Here is a 20,589-nt window from a genome sequence, read left to right on the forward strand (position 1 = left end):
CCTGACTTGTTCCCTCTGGAAACAAAGATTCTTCCTCAAAGATGGTCTGATTTCTAGGTAGTGCACGTCATAATTTTTGGCAAAACATTGTAATTATTTTACCACAACATATTGATGTCATAAGAGGGCATGATGCAAGTTTCATGTTTTCGGACTTCGTTTGCATTTTTTTGGAACTCGAAAACTAATAGCCTCCACGTTTGGGGTCGAGTCCAGGCACCCATGTGTTTGTAATTCCATTCCGGATAAGACCTAAGCATAGACTAAAGAACAGCAATACATTTTCTCAACCTAATTATGCCCTTTTGTTTCTCCTTACATTTGCAGTTTCAACTTGAATTATATACACGAAATGACAAATTTTTACTTGCAATACAACATAGACTAAATAACAAAAATAAGTTTGTCGAGTGGGTGGCAGGACCGCAGGAATTCAGTAAAGCATGTGTTTGCCGGGTGCCATGTGGAAGAAACTCAGTAAACGTGCGATTTGCTGAGTGGCATCCCTTTGCCTAGTTTTTACTTGGTGGAACTCCACTAATGTCATGTTTGACTAGTATCCGACAAAATGACTCGACAACCAACCTAACACCAGGCAAAGTTCCATATTCCTAATGCACGCACAGTGAACTAAAAATGATCGATTAATGAACTGCACAGGAGAATTACATCAACCTACAAATACAAAGATATAAGGCTGCTATGTACTGTACGCCCTATTAGTATACAATACTACATATCTTCCTTGATCGATGGATGATCATCGTATCCTTCCATATACGCAAGTGGCGCCATTGATCGACACGCATATAATTCACATTAACCTCCCGGTCGGTCCTCCACAAGCGATTTGAAACCAATCCCCGGGCGCCATACGCAGCTGGGTGCAGGCTAGGTAGAAGTTGTCAGACCGGTCCTTTAATGGTGGAGTGGTAGCTAGATCTCGTAAGACATTCCGACCTTGAGCAGCTGGCTTCTTGGGATGGCGAGCATCTTATCCCCTTGCCTGCAGTTCTTCCTGAGGAAGGCGTAGACGTAGTTGACGATGACTTTCTTGAGCAGCGAGGAGTGAGGCCGCGCCACCACCTCGTTCTCCCCCATGATGTACACCACCCCCTTTTCCATCTCCCTCTCGATGTACCTCTGTTCCTCCTCGATCTTGGCCATCTCCTCCAGGCTCATCTTCGCCGCCTGGAACAGCTGCTGGCTGCTCGCCGCGTACCGCCCCGACGGCACCACCTGCATTGCCAGCTCCGAGAAGGACTCGGCCGGCGTCATCATCTCCTCCGCGTAGATGGACCGCCCCTGCCTCTCCCTCTCCGTGTAGGACGCCGACGGCATCATGATCATGCCGTTCATGTTCATGCGCCCGGTGGCCCCCGACGACGTCGACCTTGCCCGAGCCAGCGCAAGGCTCTCCGTGTAGGACGCCGACGAGTAGTGCTGCTGCATCGTCATCGTCATGCTGCTGCGCCGGGTCGACCTGGCCATGCTGTCGCAGCGCGAGCTCGGATAGCTCACCTTGCCAGCCTTGGCGTCCACGTCCACGCCGTACAGGTTCACGTCGCGGATATAGTACTGGAGGCGCTCCACCAGGTTGGCCGCGAAGTCCTTGGCCTCCTCCAGCGGGTCACGGTACCCGTACCTCGCCACGCACCGGTACAGCTTGTGCTCCCTCGGCTCCACCTGCCGGAACAGGAACCGCTCCGACATGTCCACGTGCGGGACGGGGAGGTGCTTCACAGAGACGAAGAGCAGCACGGCGTGGATGGACGGGATCTTCTCGATCAGGTGCGGGAACACCGGCGGGATCCCCTGCACGAGGTCCGTGTAGAATAGCCCCACGCCGGGCACCTTGCGCAGGTCGCGGCCGTCCAGCAGCTCCCGCACCTTGTCCGGCGACACCGTGCGCTCCAGCTCGTACTTGTAGCGCTTCACGTGCACGTAGTGCCACACGATCATGACGGCCATGAGCACCGCCGAGATGACCACGGGGATGTACCCTCCGTGCAGGAACTTGTAGAGCACCGAGGAGAGGTAGACGGACTCGGACGCCATGAAGACGGCGAAGAAGAGCGCCACGCACCACACGTTCATCCTCCACACCAGGAGCATCACCACGGTGAGGAGCAGCGTGGTGATGAGCATGACGAGGACGACGCAGATGCCGTGCGCCTCGCCGATGACCACGGTGGTCTTGAACGCCACGGTGACGACGCAGGCGGCGAAGCCCAGCAGGAAGTTAACCTCCGGGATGTAGAGCTGGCCCTGGTACTGCTTGGAGGTGTGCAGGATCTTGACACGCGGGAAGCATCCCAGCGCCTGCGAGTGGGAGATGGTGGCGAAGGCGCAGGAGATCATGGCCTGGCTGCCGATGATGGAGGCGGCAATGGCCAGGACGAAGGTCGGCCAGAAGAGGACCGTCGGGGTGGACCTGTAGAAGGTGTTGGCCACCTCCTCCGGGTACTTGCGGAGGAAGGCGGCCTGGCCGGCGTACGCGAGGAGCACGGAGGGGACGAGGCCGAAGCCGAAGCTGAGCTGGATGGAGCGGATGCTGAAGTAGCCGAGGTCGGCGAAGAGAGCCTCGGTGCCGGTGAAGCAGAGGAGGATGCCGCCGAGGGAGATCCAGGCGTCCTTCTTGTTGCGGCGGAAGTAGTCGGCGATGTACTTGGGATTGAAGGCCCGGAGGACGCCGATGTCGTGCTTGACGAGGTTGTACACGCCGACGCCACCGATGAGGAGCAGCCAGAGGATGATGACCGGCGCGAAGAAGTAGCCCACCTTGTCTGTGCCGAAGCGCTGTACCGAGAAGAGCGCCACCAGGATGGCCACCGTGATCCACACGATCTGGTCTGCATGCACGCAACATCCGTCCGTCGATCAGTTCAGCATTTTTGCCCAACAGGGTACTGAATCTTCTATGAGTACGAGCTTTGATCTTCTACTGCATGCATGCGCCTCGACCCTTGAGACCCTGAGAGTTTGGTACGTTGTTTCCCTGTACGTACGCTGCTAGTAGATGCATGTTGATGAAACATTTTACTCCAACATGTAAGCTACGACTAGGCTGGAGTAGTCGTACGTATACGTAACGTATGAAGGTGTATGGTGATTTGCAAGTTAGTATGATGGATGGGCGTCACATCCATTATAACTGCAAACATTAATTGAGGTTGCAATGATTCAGGGTGCGTGTCCTAGAGGTTTCACACGCCGTTAAGTATCGATAGAGATACTCCTACCATCTCAAAGAAAAAGTATGGTTTTACTGTTGCTCTTGAGTTTAGAGAGTGACAGCCTATCTATCCTGAAAACTACGTACAGAGGGAGGGGATCCATGGATCGGTTCGGTTCTCGTATACACATCTCCGAATCATGCACGATTGAAATGCAAGATTTATTGATGTTTGTGACAAGTTAACACGCACCATTCATCACTGCGTGGAGAAGATGGTGTCGACCGCTAACGACTTATTACAAGACGTACCTACATCTACTGTACATGTGAGGTAGCATGCAGTAGCTGAACATTATATTCAGGTGTGTGCATCTCGAGTCTGAACACAAGAGGCGGAGCACAGTAGATGTTGGGTACTATGTCTGTCGAGCCTGTACTCGTACTCGTACGTGTGGATAGCAGTGAGGCTGCGTAAACACCACTATATATATACTACTACTATACATACCGATGGACCGATAACTGCTGGATGGCGATGGCGATGGCGATGGCGCCATCCGCAAAGTCGTCTCACATTTGCAATAATGCCTGGACGGCTGGGACTACAAGAGACCTACCTATATACACACTGACCCATCGGACATGGACGGATGGATGCTGTTTTTCTCGCATCAATTAATATGCCTCAAATGATTTTTGCTTTCCCTCGCTGCTCTATGCTGCGTTGCATCTAAATCACGCCACGCTACACTCCAGCTAGCTGGTCGTCGACCTCATCCATCGGGTTCACACTTGTTACCCATAAGCGGCCGGCTGATCGAGTTGTATGTGTATGATATTGATGCCTCTAGGCGCTAGTACGTACTCCCTCTGTTTCAAAATAGATGATCCAATTTTGTACTAACACAAGGTAGACCGAAAGATACTATATATGCATGGAACGTACCTGTAGTGAGGTGCGGCGCCTTCTCCTTGAGCCCTCCCACGGCGGACAGCACGGAGATGGCCGGCGTCAGGCAGGCGTCGCTGATCACCATGGCCGTGGCGAGGATGGTGAGCAGGAAGAGCGAGATGCGCACGGGCTTGCTCGTCTCCAGGAGCTCCTTCACCCGCTGCGCGCGGTACGCCGCCGGCGAGGCCAGCTGCAGCGTGGCCAGGGCGCGCCGCCGGCTGAAGGACTTGGGATCGTCCTGCTCCAGGATGTGCAGCTCGTCCTCCGCCTGCTGGTTCGGCACCAGGCTCACCTTGGCGTGCCGCGAGATGAGAGAGTAGAGCGCGAACGTACCGCCTGCATGCATGTCATGCAACAACTTCTTTAATTTGGGCCTTTGGTATATACTGCTAGTATCATGCATGCATGCTAACTACAGTAAAATAACCACAAACATTCCCATGCATCTACTCGATCGTAGGATATGATGCACAATATGAGAAGTATTACTACGTTGATCGCTAACTACAGTACGAACTAGTTCACTGTTATAATAACAATTAATTAATAACAACAAACACATGCACGGCCACTCGACCCACTTCATTTTGGAAAACCTTGTTGTTTAGGAAGAGACGACAAGAGACGGTGGTGTACCATGCATGCACCAAACGATCAGTTTTGCCGTTGGGTCGGGGGTCCAATTAAGCTGCTGGTACATGCAGATGCTGCGTCAATTTGCTGCATGCTAAGGTAGCTAGCTAGGTGCACCGTACGTACGTGTAACACGTCGCGCAATCTAATTACTACGATCGAGTACAAAGAAAGAAGAAAGAGGAAGAGGATGAAGCGAGGAAGGAAATCTGCATGCGTGCGTACCGTCCCCGTCGTCGTTGGCGCGGAGGGCGATGTAGACGTACTTGACCATGGTGAAGAGTATGAAGCTGTAGATGATGAGGGAGAGGACGCCGAGGAGGTCGTCGGTGTGCCGGACGCCGGCGGTGAAGGTGCTGGAGTAAACGTAGAGGGGCGACGTGCCGATGTCGCCGTAGAGCACACCGACGCACTGGAACGCGAGGCGCAGCGTCTTGCCCCACCGCTCATGGCCGTGGTGGCTGGCGCCGCCGGCCCTGGAGGCGTCCCGGTACAGCGAGTCCTGCCGCTGCACCACCTCCGGCATGTCCAGCGCGCACTCCACCTCCAGCACCTCATCATCACCACCCTTGTGTTGCTGCTCAGCCATCGATCGATCCTACCAGCCGGCTAGATGACTAAGCTTAATTGTTGAGAAGGATCCAAGAAGTAAGGGTGTAATTGGCTCGTGGAATAACATGCCAGTATCTAGCTAGCTTGGTGCTCCTGGATGGATCTAGTCTCTCATGGCCTCGCCATGCAATCTTCCCTTTTATAATGAGCGCATCTCTCTGGTTAGAGATAGCGCGCGGTACTACTAGTTGTGGATCGCTGGAGTATGTGAACGGCAGGGTAGCAATTAATTAAGCTGCTACTGTGCGGAGTACATACGTGCTGCTGTGCTATGCGACCCGACCTGGATACGTTTTCAGATGGACGTTGATGGATCAACAGATTCCGTCCCCGCAATGGCTTTGGCTTGGCTTAGCTTACTTTTCGCCCATCACCCTTCGCGACTCATGGCGTCAGCGTCGGGCTCGGGCCACAAGGGAACTAACCGTGTGATCATAATTCATTGCTGTAGCTGTTGCTACGCCAAAGGAAATAAAAAAATCGATATCTTTCCATCACTGTGCAGTCTGTTTCAGCATGGATCCACGAATTCAACCACGCGTAGACAGACCTTGGATTCAGATGCAGGTTTACAGGTTGCTTAATAGTGATTGGCCGAGGATTGATTAAGATGCACGGGCCCACCGGTGAAAATCAGGGGAGGGCCAATTAGAAGAGCGAATGGTCCTCAACCTATAAAAACCTGTAGAATGAGCCTGTACGTGTAGCATTTTTGACGACCTCATGTCCGCCGCACGTACCTATGTCCGAGTGAGAAAAACGCTGCCTACCTATGTTGCTTGGATCCACTCATCGACCTCGGTGCAAGATCGTCTATCATCTCTTGTAGTAGCTCTCAGTCCAGAGATATACTACGTACTACTCCCTCCGTTCTCAAATAATTGTCTTTCTAGCCATCTTAAATGGACTACAACATACGGATGTATGTAGACATGTTTTAGAGTGTAGATTCACTCATTTTGCTCCATATGTAGTCACTTGTTGAAATCTCTAGAAAGACAATTATTTAGGAACGGAGGGAGTACTACTGGATTCAAGTTATCTCTCTTCTGTCTGGCCTTTATCTGTACATGGCTCTGTTTTCCTCAAGTAACCCAGTAGTACTATGCTCTTCCATCTCTTCTTCCTCAGCTACGAGTATACTCCCTCCGTCCTTTGAAGAGTGTACTTTCAACCTTATTGGAAAGTCAAACCTTTTTATGTTTGACCGTATTTATACAATAATGTACCAACATTTATGACATCAAATTAGTAGCATTAGATTCATGATAAAATATATTTTCATCATATACCTATTTGGTTTCATAAACATTGATATATTTTTGCACATATTCGGTCAAACATTGAGATGTTTGACCCTCCAACAAAGTTGGAAGTACACTCTTTAAAGGACGGAGGGAGTAGTACACAGGAAGCGCCATCCATGCCCAGCTTGTTTACCACAAAAATAGTCTCCGCCATTATAGTTTCCTTGACAAATTACTAGTATTAACACTGACATGCATGTCCTTCTTTTACAACACTGACATGTCCTTTTTTCTCTGAACAACTCAACACGTAATCTGTAGTAGTAGTACGTCCTAGATTTCTGGTGGAGATTATGCAAGCTAGCTTATTGATTATTTATTAATTGTTCCAGGTATTGCTCTGTAGGTTCTTTGCCGATAAGCAAGTGTGCTTGCTTACCAGATTAATTCAACTGAAGATAGCCAAGAACACACTACCGGAACAGGGCCATACCCCGACGGCCAAAACAATGCCGACGGTCGTCGGCGGCTTGCTGGGAGATATGCCGACAGCCTGGTTCTGGCCGTCGGCGTACAAAGGCCGTCGGGTTACGCAGAGATAAGCCGACGGCACCCGTCGGCATAGAATGGCCGTCGGCCTAGCTACATATACGCCGACAGCTCCTGTCGGCTTACATAGGCCGTCGGCATACACGTGGGGCCCGGCCATCCCCTGGCTAACGGCGTCAGAGCTATGCCGACGGCCTAAACGGGGGGCCGTCGGCATAGGTCCGCAGGCCACGTCATTGATCCAGGCCGCACCATGCAGAGCCTATGCCGACGGCTGCCGTCGGCATATCTGCCACGTCAGTGATCCGCGGCACGCTGGTCGGATCTATGCCGACGGCTAGGCCGTCGGCATAGTTAGATTTTTTTTGGTACATATTTTTAATGCTTTTTTATGTATTATTATATCAACTAACATGTAACATGTTAAATATAAACATACATATGAATATATATGTAGTTTGTATTTTTTTCATATATTATGAATATATATATATATAGTTTGTATTTTTTCGAGCACGTTAATAATGTGCGGTCATGTTCTTTTAAATATAGATCCTTATATTTTATTAAAATCAAAAACAGCTATGCCGACAGAAGTTTTGTGGCAGTTGCAAACGCCCGACACCCGTCTCCAGAGAGTGACCCCCCTCACATCCGCGGTGTGCCCCCCCTCATGGACGGCGCCACCGCCGGCACCTGGAGGGGGAAACGGACGCGTCGGGTCTACACGGAGTGGATGTAGCTGTGGTTTTGGCCCGGATGTTGCTCCCGGGTGTCCCTCTGGGCCGACCTAACACAACCGGGTGGAGAGGTCCACTGGTCAAAGCCCGTCCGTGGAAAGTCAAAAGACTAGATCTCGTGGTCAACCGCTCCAGGGTTAGGCGGGACGGGGGCCCTGGGGGGGTAGCAATGCCACCGGAGTGTCGTACCGGGCCCTCATACATGCGGGGTGGTGTTGTGGCATGTCCAAAGAGGCGGCACCTGGAGGGGGAAAACGGACGCATCGGGTCTACACGGAGGGGATGTAGTTGTCGGTTTGGCTCGGATGTTGCTCCCAGGTGTCCCTCTGAGCTGACCTGACACAACTGGGTGGAGAGGTCCACTGTTCAAAGCTCGTCCGTGGAAAGTCAAAGGGTTAGATCTCGTGGTCAACCGCTCCAGGGTTAGGCGGGACGCGGGCCCTGGGGGGATGGGGGGTAGCAATGCCACCGGAGCATCGCACCGGCCCCTCATACATGCAGGGTGGTGTGGTGGCATGTCTGAAGAGGCAGCACGCGTCTCCGGGGTTCGGCCCCCTCACGGACGGCGCCATCGCCGGCACCTGGAGGGGGAAAACGGACGCGTCGGGCCTACGCGGAGGGGATCTTGCTGTGGGCCTCGCCCGGATGTTGCTCCAAAGTGTTCCTATGGGCTGACCTAACACAACCGGGTGGAGAGGTCCACTGGTCAAATCCCGTCCGTGCAAAGTCAAAGGGCTAGATCCCGTGGTCAAACGCTACAGGGTTAGGCGGGACGGGGGCCCTGGGGGTAGCAATGCCACCGGAGCGTCGCACCGGGCCCTCATACATGCGGGGTGGTGTGGTGGCATGTCCGAAGAGGCGGCACGCGTCTCCGGGGTGTGGCCCCCCCTCACGGACGGCAATGACACGGTAGTAGACGTTCTGCGGTAACGATGCAACGTGAATATTATTAAATACTTGGAGCGCGATAAAATCATGAGTTTTTTACACAACGTGGGCACATGTGCTATAGGACTGATGGTAATTTTTCATAATTTTTTGTGATGGAGAAGTATCTGAACACTTCCCTCTACGCGGATTGCTCTTCGCACGTCTACGACTGTGGTTGGCGGCCTCCGGGGGCTAGCAAACCGTCAAATCTTGCATAGGCGGCCTCTCACAAGTCTCGAAGTGTTGAGGCGGTTGCAAACGCCCAGCACGCGTCTCCGGGGTGTGCCCCCCCCTCTCACGGACGGCGCCGCCGCCGGCACCTGGAGGGGGAAAACGGACGCGTCGGGTCTACACGGAGGGATCTTGCTGTGGGCCTGGCCCGGATGTTGCTCCAAAGTGTTCCTATGGGCTGACCTAACACAACCGGGTGGAGATGTCCACTGGTCAAATCCCGTCCGTGCAAAGTCAAAGGGCTAGATCCCGTGGTCAAACGCTACAGGGTTAGGCGGGACGGGGGCCCTGGGGGTAGCAATGCCACCGGAGCGTCGCACCGGGCCCTCATACATGCGGGGTGGTGTGGTGGCATGTCCGAAGAGGCGGCACGCGTCTCCGGGGTGTGGCCCCCCTCACGGACGGCAATGACACGGTAGTAGACATTCTGCGGTAACGATGCAACGTGAATATTATTAAATACTTGGAGCGCGATAAAATCATGAGTTTTTTACACAATGTGGGCACATGTGCTATAGGACTGATGATAATTTTTCATAATTTTTTGTGATGGAGAAGTATCTGAACACTTCCCTCTACGCGGATTGCTCTTCGCACGTCTACGACTGTGGCCGGCGGCCTCCAGGGGCTAGCATACCGTCAAATCTTGCGTAGGCGGCCTCTCACAAGTCTCGAAGTGTTGAGGCGGTTGCAAACGCCCAGCACGCGTCTCCGAGGTGTGCCCCCCCCTCTCACGGACGGCGCCGCCGCCGGCACCTGGAGGGGGAAAACGGACGCGTCGGGTCTACACGGAGGGATATTGCTATGGGCCTGGCCCGGATGTTGCTCCAAAGTGTTCCTATGGGCTGACCTAACACAACCTAACACAACCGGGTGGGAGAGGTCCACTGGTCAAATCCCATCCGTGCAAAGTCAAAGGGCTAGATCCCGTGGTCAAACGCTACAGGGTTAGGCGGGACGGGGGCCCTGGGGGTAGCAATGCCACCGGAGCATTGCACCGGGCCCTCATACATGCGGGGTGGTGTGGTGGCATGTCCGAAGAGGCGGCACGCGTCTCCGGGGTGTGGCCCCCCTCACGGACGGCAATGACACGGTAGTAGACGTTCTACGGTAACGATGCAGCGTGAATATTATTAAATACTTGGAGCGCGATAAAATCATGAGTTTTTTACACAACGTGGGCACATGTGCTATAGGACTGATGGTAATTTTTCATAATTTTTTGTGATGGAGAAGTATCTGAACACTTCCCTCTACGCGGATTGCTCTTCGCACGTCTAAGACTGTAGCCGGCGGCCTCCGGGGGCTAGCATACCGTCAAATCTTGCGTAGGCGGCCTCTCACAAGTCTTTAAGTGTTGAGGCGGTTGCAAACGCCCAGCACGCGTCTCCGGGGTGTGCCCCCCCTCTCACGGACGGCGCCGCCGCCGGCACCTGGAGGGGGAAAACGGACGCGTCGGGTCTACACGGAGGGGATCTTGCTGTGGGCCTGGCCCGGATGTTGCTCCAAAGTGTTCCTATGGGCTGACCTAACACAACCGGGTGGAGAGGTCCACTGGTCAAATCCCGTCCGTGCAAAGTCAAAGGGCTAGATCCCGTGGTCAAACGCTAAAGGGTTAGGCGGGACGGGGGCCCTGGGGGGTAGCAATGCCACCAGAGCGTCGCACCGGGCCCTCATACATGCGGGGTGGTGTGGTGGCATGTCCGAAGAGGCGGCAGGCGTCTCCGGGGTGTGGCCCCCCTCACGAACGGCAATGACACGGTAGTAGACGTTCTGCGGTAACGATGCAGCGTGAATATTATTAAATACTTGGAGCGCGATAAAATCATGAGTTTTTTACACAATGTGGGCACATGTGCTATAGGACTGATGGTAATTTTTCATAATTTTTTGTGATGGAGAAGTATCTGAACACTTCCCTCTACGCGGATTGCTCTTCGCACGTCTAAGACTGTAGCCGGCGGCCTCCGGGGGCTAGCATACCGTCAAATCTTGCGTAGGCGGCCTCTCATAAGTATTTAAGTGTTGAGGCGGTTGCAAACGCCCAGCACGCGTCTCCGGGGTGTGCCCCCCCCTCTCACGGACGGCGCCGCCGCCGGCACCTGGAGGGGGAAAACGGACGCGTCGGGTCTACACGGAGGGGATCTTGTTGTGGGCCTGGCCCGGATGTTGCTCCAAAGTGTTCCTATGGGCTGACCTAACACAACCGGGTGGAGAGGTCCACTGGTCAAATCCCGTTCGTGCAAAGTCAAAGGGCTAGATCCCGTGGTCAAACGCTAAAGGGTTAGGCGGGACGGGGGCCCTGGGGGGTAGCAATGCCACCAGAGCGTCGCACCGGGCCCTCATACATGCGGGGTGGTGTGGTGGCATGTCCGAAGAGGCGGCAGGCGTCTCCGGGGTGTGGCCCCCCTCACGAACGGCAATGACACGGTAGTAGACGTTCTGCGGTAACGATGCAGCGTGAATATTATTAAATACTTGGAGCGCGATAAAATCATGAGTTTTTTACACAATGTGGGCACATGTGCTATAGGACTGATGGTAATTTTTCATAATTTTTTGTGATGGAGAAGTATCTGAACACTTCCCTCTACGCGGATTGCTCTTCGCACGTCTAAGACTGTAGCCGGCGGCCTCCGGGGGCTAGCATACCGTCAAATCTTGCGTAGGCGGCCTCTCATAAGTATTTAAGTGTTGAGGCGGTTGCAAACGCCCAGCACGCGTCTCCGGGGTGTGCCCCCCCTCTCACGGACGGCGCCGCCGCCGGCACCTGGAGGGGGAAAACGGACGCGTCGGGTCTACACGGAGGGGATCTTGTGTGGGCCTGGCCCGGATGTTGCTCCAAAGTGTTCCTATGGGCTGACCTAACACAACCGGGTGGAGAGGTCCACTGGTCAAATCCCGTTCGTGCAAAGTCAAAGGGCTAGATCCCGTGGTCAAACGCTAAAGGGTTAGGCGGGACGGGGGCCCTGGGGGGTAGCAATGCCACCAGAGCGTCGCACCGGGCCCTCATACATGCGGGGTGGTGTGGTGGCATGTCCGAAGAGGCGGCAGGCGTCTCCGGGGTGTGGCCCCCCTCACGAACGGCAATGACACGGTAGTAGACGTTCTGCGGTAACGATGCAGCGTGAATATTATTAAATACTTGGAGCGCGATAAAATCATGAGTTTTTTACACAATGTGGGCACATGTGCTATAGGACTGATGGTAATTTTTCATAATTTTTTGTGATGGAGAAGTATCTGAACACTTCCCTCTACGCGGATTGCTCTTCGCACGTCTACGACTGTGGCCGGCAGCCTCCGGGGGCTAGCATACTGTCAAATCTTGCGTAGGCCGCCTCTCACAAGTCTCGAAGTGTTGAGGCGGTTGCAAACGCCCAGCACACGTCTCCGGGGTGTGCCCCCCCTCTCACGGACGGCGCCGCCGCCGGCACCTGGAGGGGGAAAACGAACGCGTCGGGTCTACACGGAGGGGAATTTACTGTGGGCCTGGCCCGGATGTTGCTCCAAAGTGTTCCTATGGGCTGACCTAACACAACCGGGTGGAGAGGTCCACTGGTCAAATCCCGTCCGTGCAAAGTCAAAGGGCTAGATCCCGTGGTCAAACGCTACAGGGTTAGGCGGGACGGGGGCCCTGGGGGTAGCAATGCCACCGGAGCGTCGCACCGGTCCCTCATACATGCGGGGTGGTGTGGTGGCATGTCCGAAGAGGCGGCACGCGTCTCCGGGGTGTGGCCCCCCTCACGGACGGCAATGACACGGTAGTAGACGTTCTGCGGTAACGATGCAGCGTGAATATTATTAAATACTTGGAGCGTGATAAAATCATGAGTTTTTTACACAACGTGGGCACATGTGCTATAGGACTGATGGTAATTTTTCATAATTTTTTGTGATGGAGAAGTATCTGAACACTTCCCTCTACGCGGATTGCTCTTCGCACGTCTACGACTGTGGCCGGCGGCCTCCGGGGGCTAGCATACCGTCAAATCTTGCGTAGGCGGCCTCTCACAAGTCTCGAAGTGTTGAGGCGGTTGCAAACGCCCAGCACGCGTCTCCGGGGTGTGCCCCCCCCTCTCACGGACGGCGCCGCCGCCGGCACCTGGAGGGGGAAAACGGACGCGTCGGGTCTACACGGAGGGGATCTTGCTGTGGGCCTGGCCCGGATGTTGCTCCAAAGTGTTCATATGGGCTGACCTAACACAACCGGGTGGAGAGGTCCACTGGTCAAATCCCGTCCGTGCAAAGTCAAAGGGCTAGATCCCGTGGTCAAACGCTACAGGGTTAGGCGGGACGGGGGCCCTGGGGGGTAGCAATGCCACCGGAGCGTCGCACCGGGCCCTCATACATGCGGGGTGGTGTGGTGGCATGTCCGAAGAGGCGGCACGCGTCTCCGGGGTGTGGCCCCCCTCACGGACGGCAATGACACGGTAATAGACATTCTGCGGTAATGATGCAGCGTGAATATTATTAAATACTTGGAGCGCGATAAAATCATGAGTTTTTTACACAACGTGGGCACATGTGCTATAGGACTGATGGTAATTTTTCATAATTTTTTGTGATGGAGAAGTATCTGAACACTTCCCTCTACGCGGATTGCTCTTCGCACGTCTACGACTGTGGCCGGCGGCCTCCGGGGGCTAGCATACCGTCAAATCTTGCGCAGGCGGCCTCTCACAAGTCTCGAAGTGCTGAGGCGGTTGCAAACGCCCAGCACGCGTCTCCGGGGTGTGCCCCCCCCCTCTCACGGACGGCGCCGCCGCCGGCACCTGGAGGGGGAAAACGGACGCGTCGGGTCTACACGGAGGGGATCTTGCTATGGGCCTGGCCCGGATGTTGCTCCAAGGTGTTCCTATGGGCTGACCTAACACAACCGGGTGGAGAGGTCCACTGGTCAAATCCCGTCCGTGCAAAGTCAAAGGGCTAGATCCCGTGGTCAAACGCTACAGGGTTAGGCGGGACGGGGGCCCTGGGGGTAGCAATGCCACCGGAGCGTCGCACCGGGCCCTCATACATGCGGGGTGGTGTGGTGGCATGTCCGAAGAGGCGGCACGCGTCTCCGGGGTGTGGCCCCCTCACGGACGGCAATGACACGGTAGTAGACGTTCTGCGGTAACGATGCAGCGTGAATATTATTAAATACTTGGAGCGCGATAAAATCATGAGTTTTTTACACAACGTGGGCACATGTGCTATAGGACTGATGATAATTTTTCATAATTTTTTGTGATGGAGAAGTATCTGAACACTTCCCTCTACGCGGATTGCTCTTCGCACGTCTACGACTGTGGCCGGCGGCCTCCGGGGGCTAGCATACCGTCAAATCTTGCGTAGGCGGCCTCTCACAAGTCTCGAAGTGTTGAGGCGGTTGCAAACGCCCAGCACGCGTCTCCGGGGTGTGCCCCCCCCTCTCACGGACGGCGCCGCCGCCGGCACCTGGAGGGGGAAAACGGACGCGTCGGGTCTACACGGAGGGGATCTTGCTGTGGGCCTGGCCCGGATGTTGCTCCAAAGTGTTCCTATGGGCTGACCTAACACAACCGGGTGGAGAGGTCCACTGGTCAAATCCCGTCCGTGCAAAGTCAAAGGGCTAGATCCCGTGGTCAAACGCTACAGGGTTAGGCGGGACGGGGGCCCTGGGGGGTAGCCATGCCACCGGAGCGTCGCACCGGGCCCTCATACATGCGGGGTGGTGTGGTGGCATGTCCGAAGAGGCGGCACGCGTTTCCGGGGTGTGGCCCCCCCTCACGGACGGCAATGACACGATAGTAGACGTTCTGCGGTAACGTTGGAGCGTGAATATTATTAAATACTTGGAGCGCGATAAAATCATGAGTTTTTTACACAACGTGGGCACATGTGCTATAGGACTGATGGTAATTTTTCATAATTTTTTGTGATGAGGAAGTATCTGAACACTTCCCTCTACGCGGATTGCTCTTCGCATGTCTACGACTGTGGCCAGCGGCCTCCGGGGGCTAGCATACCGTCAAATCTTGCGTAGGCGGCCTCTCACAAGTCTCGAAGTGTTGAGGCGGTTGCAAACGCCCAGCACGCGTTTCTGGGGTGTGACCCCCCCTCTCACGGACGGCGCCGCCGCCAGCACCTCGAGGGGGAAAACAGACGCGTCGGGTCTACACAGAGGGGATCTTGCTGTGGGCCTGGCCCGGATGTTGCTCCAAAGTGTTCCTATGGGCTGACCTAACACAACCGGGTGGAGAGGTCCACTGGTCAAATCCCGTCCGTGCAAAGTCAAAGGGCTAGATCCCGTGGTCAAACGCTACAGGGTTAGGCGGGACGGGGGCCCTGGGGGATAGCAATGCCACCGGAGCGTCGCACCGGGCCCTCATACATGCGGGGGGGTGTGGTGGCATGTCCGAAGAGGCGGCACGCGTCTCCGGGGTGTGGCCCCCCTCACGGACGGCAATGACACGGTAGTAGACGTTCTGCTGTAACGATGCAGCGTGAATATTATTAAATACTTGGAGCGCAATAAAATCATGAATTTTTTACACAACGTGGGCACATGTGCTATAGGACTGATGGTAATTTTTCATAATTTTTTGTGATGGAGAAGTATCTGAACACTTCCCTCTACGCGGATTGCTCTTCGCACGTCTACGACTGTGGCCGGCGGCCTCCGGGGGCTAGCATACCGTCAAATCTTGCGTAGGCGGCCTCTCACAAGTCTCGAAGTGTTGAGGCGGTTGCAAACGCCCAGCATGCGTCTCCGGGGTGTGCCCCCCCTCTCACGGACGGCGCCGCCGCCGGCACCTGGAGGGGGAAAACGGACGCGTCGGGTCTACACGGAGGGGATCTTGCTGTGGGCCTGGCCCGGATGTTGCTCCAAAGTGTTCCTATGGGCTGACCTAACACAACCGGGTGGAGAGGTCCACTGGTCAAATCCCGTCCGTGCAAAGTCAAAGGGCTAGATCCCGTGGTCAAACGCTACAGGGTTAGGCGGGACGGGGGCCCTGGGGGGTAGCAATGCCACCGGAGCGTCGCACCGGGCCCTCATACATGCGGGGTGGTGTGGTGGCATATCCGAAGAGGCGGCACGCGTCTCCGGGGTGTGGCCCCCCTCACGGACGGCAATGACACGGTAGTAGACGTTCTGCGGTAACGATGCAGCGTGAATATTATTAAATATTTGGAGCGCGATAAAATCATGAGTAGGCGGCCTCTCACAAGTCTCGAATTCGGCGTCCCACCACCCTCCCCGTCGACCAGGCCACGGCCTTGGCGGACGAAGCTGCTCGAATTCGGCGCCTCCCCTCCCCTCCCCTCTGTGTGGTTCCGGGAGAGGAGAGGGCCGAGTGGTTTAAAAAAAATAAAAATCTATATGAAATAATAACACATAAAAAAGGAAAACTATAACTATAAAAAATTTAAAAATCTATATGAAATAAAAAAGAATAAATATATAACTATAAGAAAACATTAAAATAAAAAAGAATAAATATATAACATTGAAAATAATATACACTAAAAATATATTTGAAGACAGTTAATAATATATGCCACGTGTGTAATTAACATGTATACGGCTAGTTTATAATTAACATGTAAAAAAAAAGAAATACACCTATGCCTACGGCTTAGCCGTCGGCATATATGCCACGTGGCATGACTAATGTATGCCGACGGTTAAGCCGTCGGCATAGGCGCCTTATCCACTCCCCGCTCACCCCCTCCACTCGTTCGTCGCTCCACTCGTTCGTCCCCGACCCGCGCTAGCTAGCTAGCTGCCGCCGCCGCCGCCGCCCGCCGCTGCTCCCCGCCGCCCGCCCGCCGCCGCTCCACCCGCGCCACTCTCCCCTCCCTCACCCGTCCCCCCTCCCCGCCGCTCCATCCCCTCCCCTTCCCTCCCCTTCTCGCGCCACCGCCGCCACGCATCTGCCGCCCGCCCGCCCGTCGCCGCTCCACCCCCTCCCCTCCCTTCCTCGCGCCTTGCCTCCACCCCAGCCTCGGTCGGCGGCGCGTTGCCTCCACGAACCGGGCAGGGCCTCGCCTCGGCCCCTCCCCGAGCACGCCTGGCCACGGCTCCGGCCAGCGGCCCGCGTCCCTGCCCGGCCAGCCCTGGTGCTAGCTCCGGTCGGTGGCGGCTCTGCTTCTCCGGTCGACCACGACCAGCCCCGTCCCTCCCGGCCCCTCCATCGCCGTGACGCTCCTCTGCCCGGTGAGCTATGCTCTTTTTTTTTCATTTTTCCTACTATGACATTCATAGTTTCATATTAATTTGCTGCAAATAACTACTATGTATGGACATGTGTAACTTATCTTCATAAAGACAAGTGATGTAATTGTTAGCATTGTTCTCTTCTAGATTTTATGTCCATAAGCCTAATATTTGTACCAATATGATATGTAATGGATTATGACAATATATGCATGTGAGATTAATGGATGGTGTATTCGGCCACTAAGTCTATTCACATATGCATGCAAAACAAATTTTTGAGTTGCTGTTTGTGTCATGTTCTTTGAGTTGTTGACGTCTAGAGATGGCATGGATAGGAGGTGAAGTTGTGTCTAAATCCTTGCTATGTGACATTTAGTTTCTAAAATAGTTGTGTGAGATGTGCTCCAAAATTGACATATGATGAGTGGTTATTTAATCATGATGATCTTGCTAAAAAAATTGAAGGACAAAATTTTACACTTGACGAAATATGATTTTTTTTCATAGTTTAAACTGTCAATGCTTAACCTATTTTTTTGCACTTGGTCGAATTAACAGGATTTGTGGTGTTCCATCTTCGTGGAGTGACCGTCGACGTTGGAGGTGTTTGTCCATGATCGTCCCTCCTTTGATCGACTACATCCTCTACATCGGAGGGTGAGCAACAATTCCATGACGTCGTCCACTTTTTTTCCATGTCACTAGATTGAATTTTCACATCAAGTCGCGTAACCTAGGTCTCCCGTCCGAAAGGGTTGCATCGATAAATATGCATTCAATTGCATATTTATCACCGCAGCTCTTTCGGATTGTCCAGCTCTTTCCACGGACAACCCGAGGATGTGTAGATTGGGTACGTTGTTCATGCTCTACCCCGTTCCGAGACAGGATTTCGGCGGCGCCTCCCTGTTGTTCTCCGGATGCACATTCTCTCGACATTTTGCCGAGACGTGTATTTGGAGAACAGCGGGGAGGTGCTGCCGAAATTTTGTCTCGGAATGGGGTAGAGCATGGACCGTACTCAATCTACACATTCTCGGGTGGGATTAGGACCCATCTTTACCTATTAGAGATGTAGGTGGATTACTCGTCAACCTTGTAAAAAATAAAATATTGATGTTGGTAATTTAAATGAATCCTTAATTTTGTTGTGGGGCTTCCAATAAAGCAGAGATGGCAGATAATCGGTGGATGTATAGTGGGTTTATCCGTCGGAATCAAGTAACAACAGAGTGGGTCGAGAAAACTGATGTGTTTTTGAAAGAGATATTCCGTAGTCCAATGAGGATGGTGCCAGAATGCCCGTGTGCCAGATGTGAGAGACGTATCCGCAGAGATAAGAGTGAGATGACTAAGCACCTTCGCACGCATGGATTTATGCCCAACTTTAATATGCAGATAAACTTTGCCCAGCGGGACCGTGGTAGAGAGGATGTGATACGACAACGCGTCGCTGGTTATGAGGACGATGGGGTTAGAGACATGCTAGATGATGTCTTTGCTACACAGCCGACACCTCCGTCATATTCAGCGAATGAACCGGAGGAGCCGGAGGAAACCGCAAAGGCCTTCCTGGAAATCTTGGCCTCGTCAAAGAAACCTCTCTATGAGGGTGCCAAGCTGTCTGTGCTGGATGCCATCTCGCAACTGATGGCAGTGAAGGCTGAGTATGGCTGTAGCCGAGGTTGCTTCGAAGCATTTCTGGGAGTATGGGCTAACAGCCTGCCCGAGGGCCATGAACTGCCGAAAACCATGTACGGTACGAAGAAAATCATGAAGGTGCTCTCCATGGACTATGAGAAAATACATGTTTGTCCAAAGAATTGCCTTTTGTTTAGGCATGAGTATGCGGATGACAACTACTGTAGGAAGTGCGGTTCCTCTCGGTATATTGAGGTGGTCGATAAGCATGGTCAGAAGCGGCAGCTAAAAATCCCTGTGAAGGTTCTTCGGTATCTTGATTTTATAAAAAGACTGCAGCGCCTTTTCATCACCGAGGAGTCTGCCAAAATGATGAAGTGGCACAAGGAAGGGAAAAGGTACAATCCAAAAAAATTGTACATACATCAGAAGGTGAAGCATGGAAGTCATTCGATATAAAGTACCCGGAGGAAGCAGCCGAGGCTGGGAATGTCAGAATTGCTATAACAGGTGATGGGTTCAATCCATATGGTATGTCGTCTAATCCATACAGCTGCTGGCCCATATTTGTTATTCCGCTCAATCTCCCTCCCGGCGCCATAATGCAACGCAAGACCATGTTCCTGTCGCTTATAATTCCTGGGCCTGAATATCCAGGGAAGAATTTGAGTGTGTTTATGCAGCCGTTGGTGGATGATTTGCACCATTCTTGGTACTTCCCGAGGTTGACATACGACCGACATCTGCAGAAAAATTTCTTGATGAAAGTTTGGCTACAGTATTGCATGCATGACTTTCCCGGCTATGCCCTGTTCTGCGGATGGTGTACAAGTGGAAAGATGCCTTGCCCAGTGTGCATGCAGGCCTTGATTTTCATTTGGATGAAGAAGGGTGGCAAGTATGTTGCCTTTGACCAGCATCGACAATTCCTCCCTCCAGACCATCCTGATAGGGAAGACAAGAAGAACTTCACAAAAGGCAAAGTTGTCCATGAAGTAAATGAGATTCCAACGTTTTCTGGTGCGGATGTGCTTGCTCAGCTCAAAACTCTTAAGCCTGCCTATGAAGGGAAAGGCAAAGGCAAAGGCAAAGGCAAAGGCAAAGGCAAAGGTAAAGGGAAAAAATGTTTTGAAGGATATGGTGAGACGCACAACTGGACTCACATTACCCCCTTCACGCAGCTTCCCTATTTTAAGGACCTCAAACTTCCATACAACATCGACGTGATGCACACCGAAAAGAATGTCGCAGAGTCCCTTTTTAACACGATCCTCAACATTCCTGATAAGACAAAGGATAATGTTAATGCTAGAGTCGATCAACAGAATATTTGTGATAGACCACGTCTTCACATGCAACCTCCCACAGGCAGTCGAAAATCTTGGTTCAAGCCAGATGCTGACTTCGTACTTAAAAAGGATCATAAGATGGAGGCATTCAAGTGGCTGAAACACGTCGTGAAGTTCACTGATGGTTATGCGTCGAATATAAGTAAGGGGGTCAATCTTTCAACGGGTAGAGTGACCGGGCTCAAGAGTCATGACTATCATGTATGGATTGAGCAGATTATGCCGGTGATGGTTCGGGGCTATGTTCCCGAGCGTGTCTGGCGTGTGCTTGCAGAGTTAAGCCATTTCTTCCGAACGCTTTGTGCTAAAGAAGTATGTCCTGAGAAGATAAAAGAAATG

At 53.3% G+C, this 20,589-nt stretch overlaps 1 protein-coding gene across 1 annotated transcript; it reads right to left on the minus strand.

The window, feature by feature from the left end:
• Positions 1–626: 626 nt before the first annotated feature.
• Positions 627–5,556, minus strand: LOC123045161 (potassium transporter 22). The gene is made up of 3 exons (XM_044468104.1): positions 4,989–5,556; positions 4,125–4,466; positions 627–2,852 (listed from the first exon to the last, which is right to left on the minus strand). Exons 1-3 carry the CDS (start codon positions 5,350–5,352, stop codon positions 937–939), a joined length of 2,622 nt encoding a protein of 873 aa, XP_044324039.1. The 5' UTR covers positions 5,353–5,556; the 3' UTR covers positions 627–936.
• Positions 5,557–20,589: the final 15,033 nt, after the last annotated feature.

The sequence above is a fragment of the Triticum aestivum genome, chromosome 2B, assembly GCF_018294505.1.
Source record: "Triticum aestivum cultivar Chinese Spring chromosome 2B, IWGSC CS RefSeq v2.1, whole genome shotgun sequence".
NCBI classification, from domain to species: Eukaryota; Viridiplantae; Streptophyta; class Magnoliopsida; order Poales; family Poaceae; genus Triticum; species Triticum aestivum.

Excerpts from the sequence above, each read along its gene's own strand:
- LOC123045161 (XM_044468104.1), bottom strand. The coding sequence starts at position 5,352 with ATGGCTGAGCAGCAACACAAGGGTGGTGATGATGAGGTGCTGGAGGTG. Across the intron at positions 4,467-4,988 it reads CGCCAACGACGACGGGGACG|GCGGTACGTTCGCGCTCTAC; the intron begins GTACGCACGCAT and ends ACATGCATGCAG. Across the intron at positions 2,853-4,124 it reads GGCGCCGCACCTCACTACAG|ACCAGATCGTGTGGATCACG; the intron begins GTACGTTCCATG and ends GCGTGCATGCAG.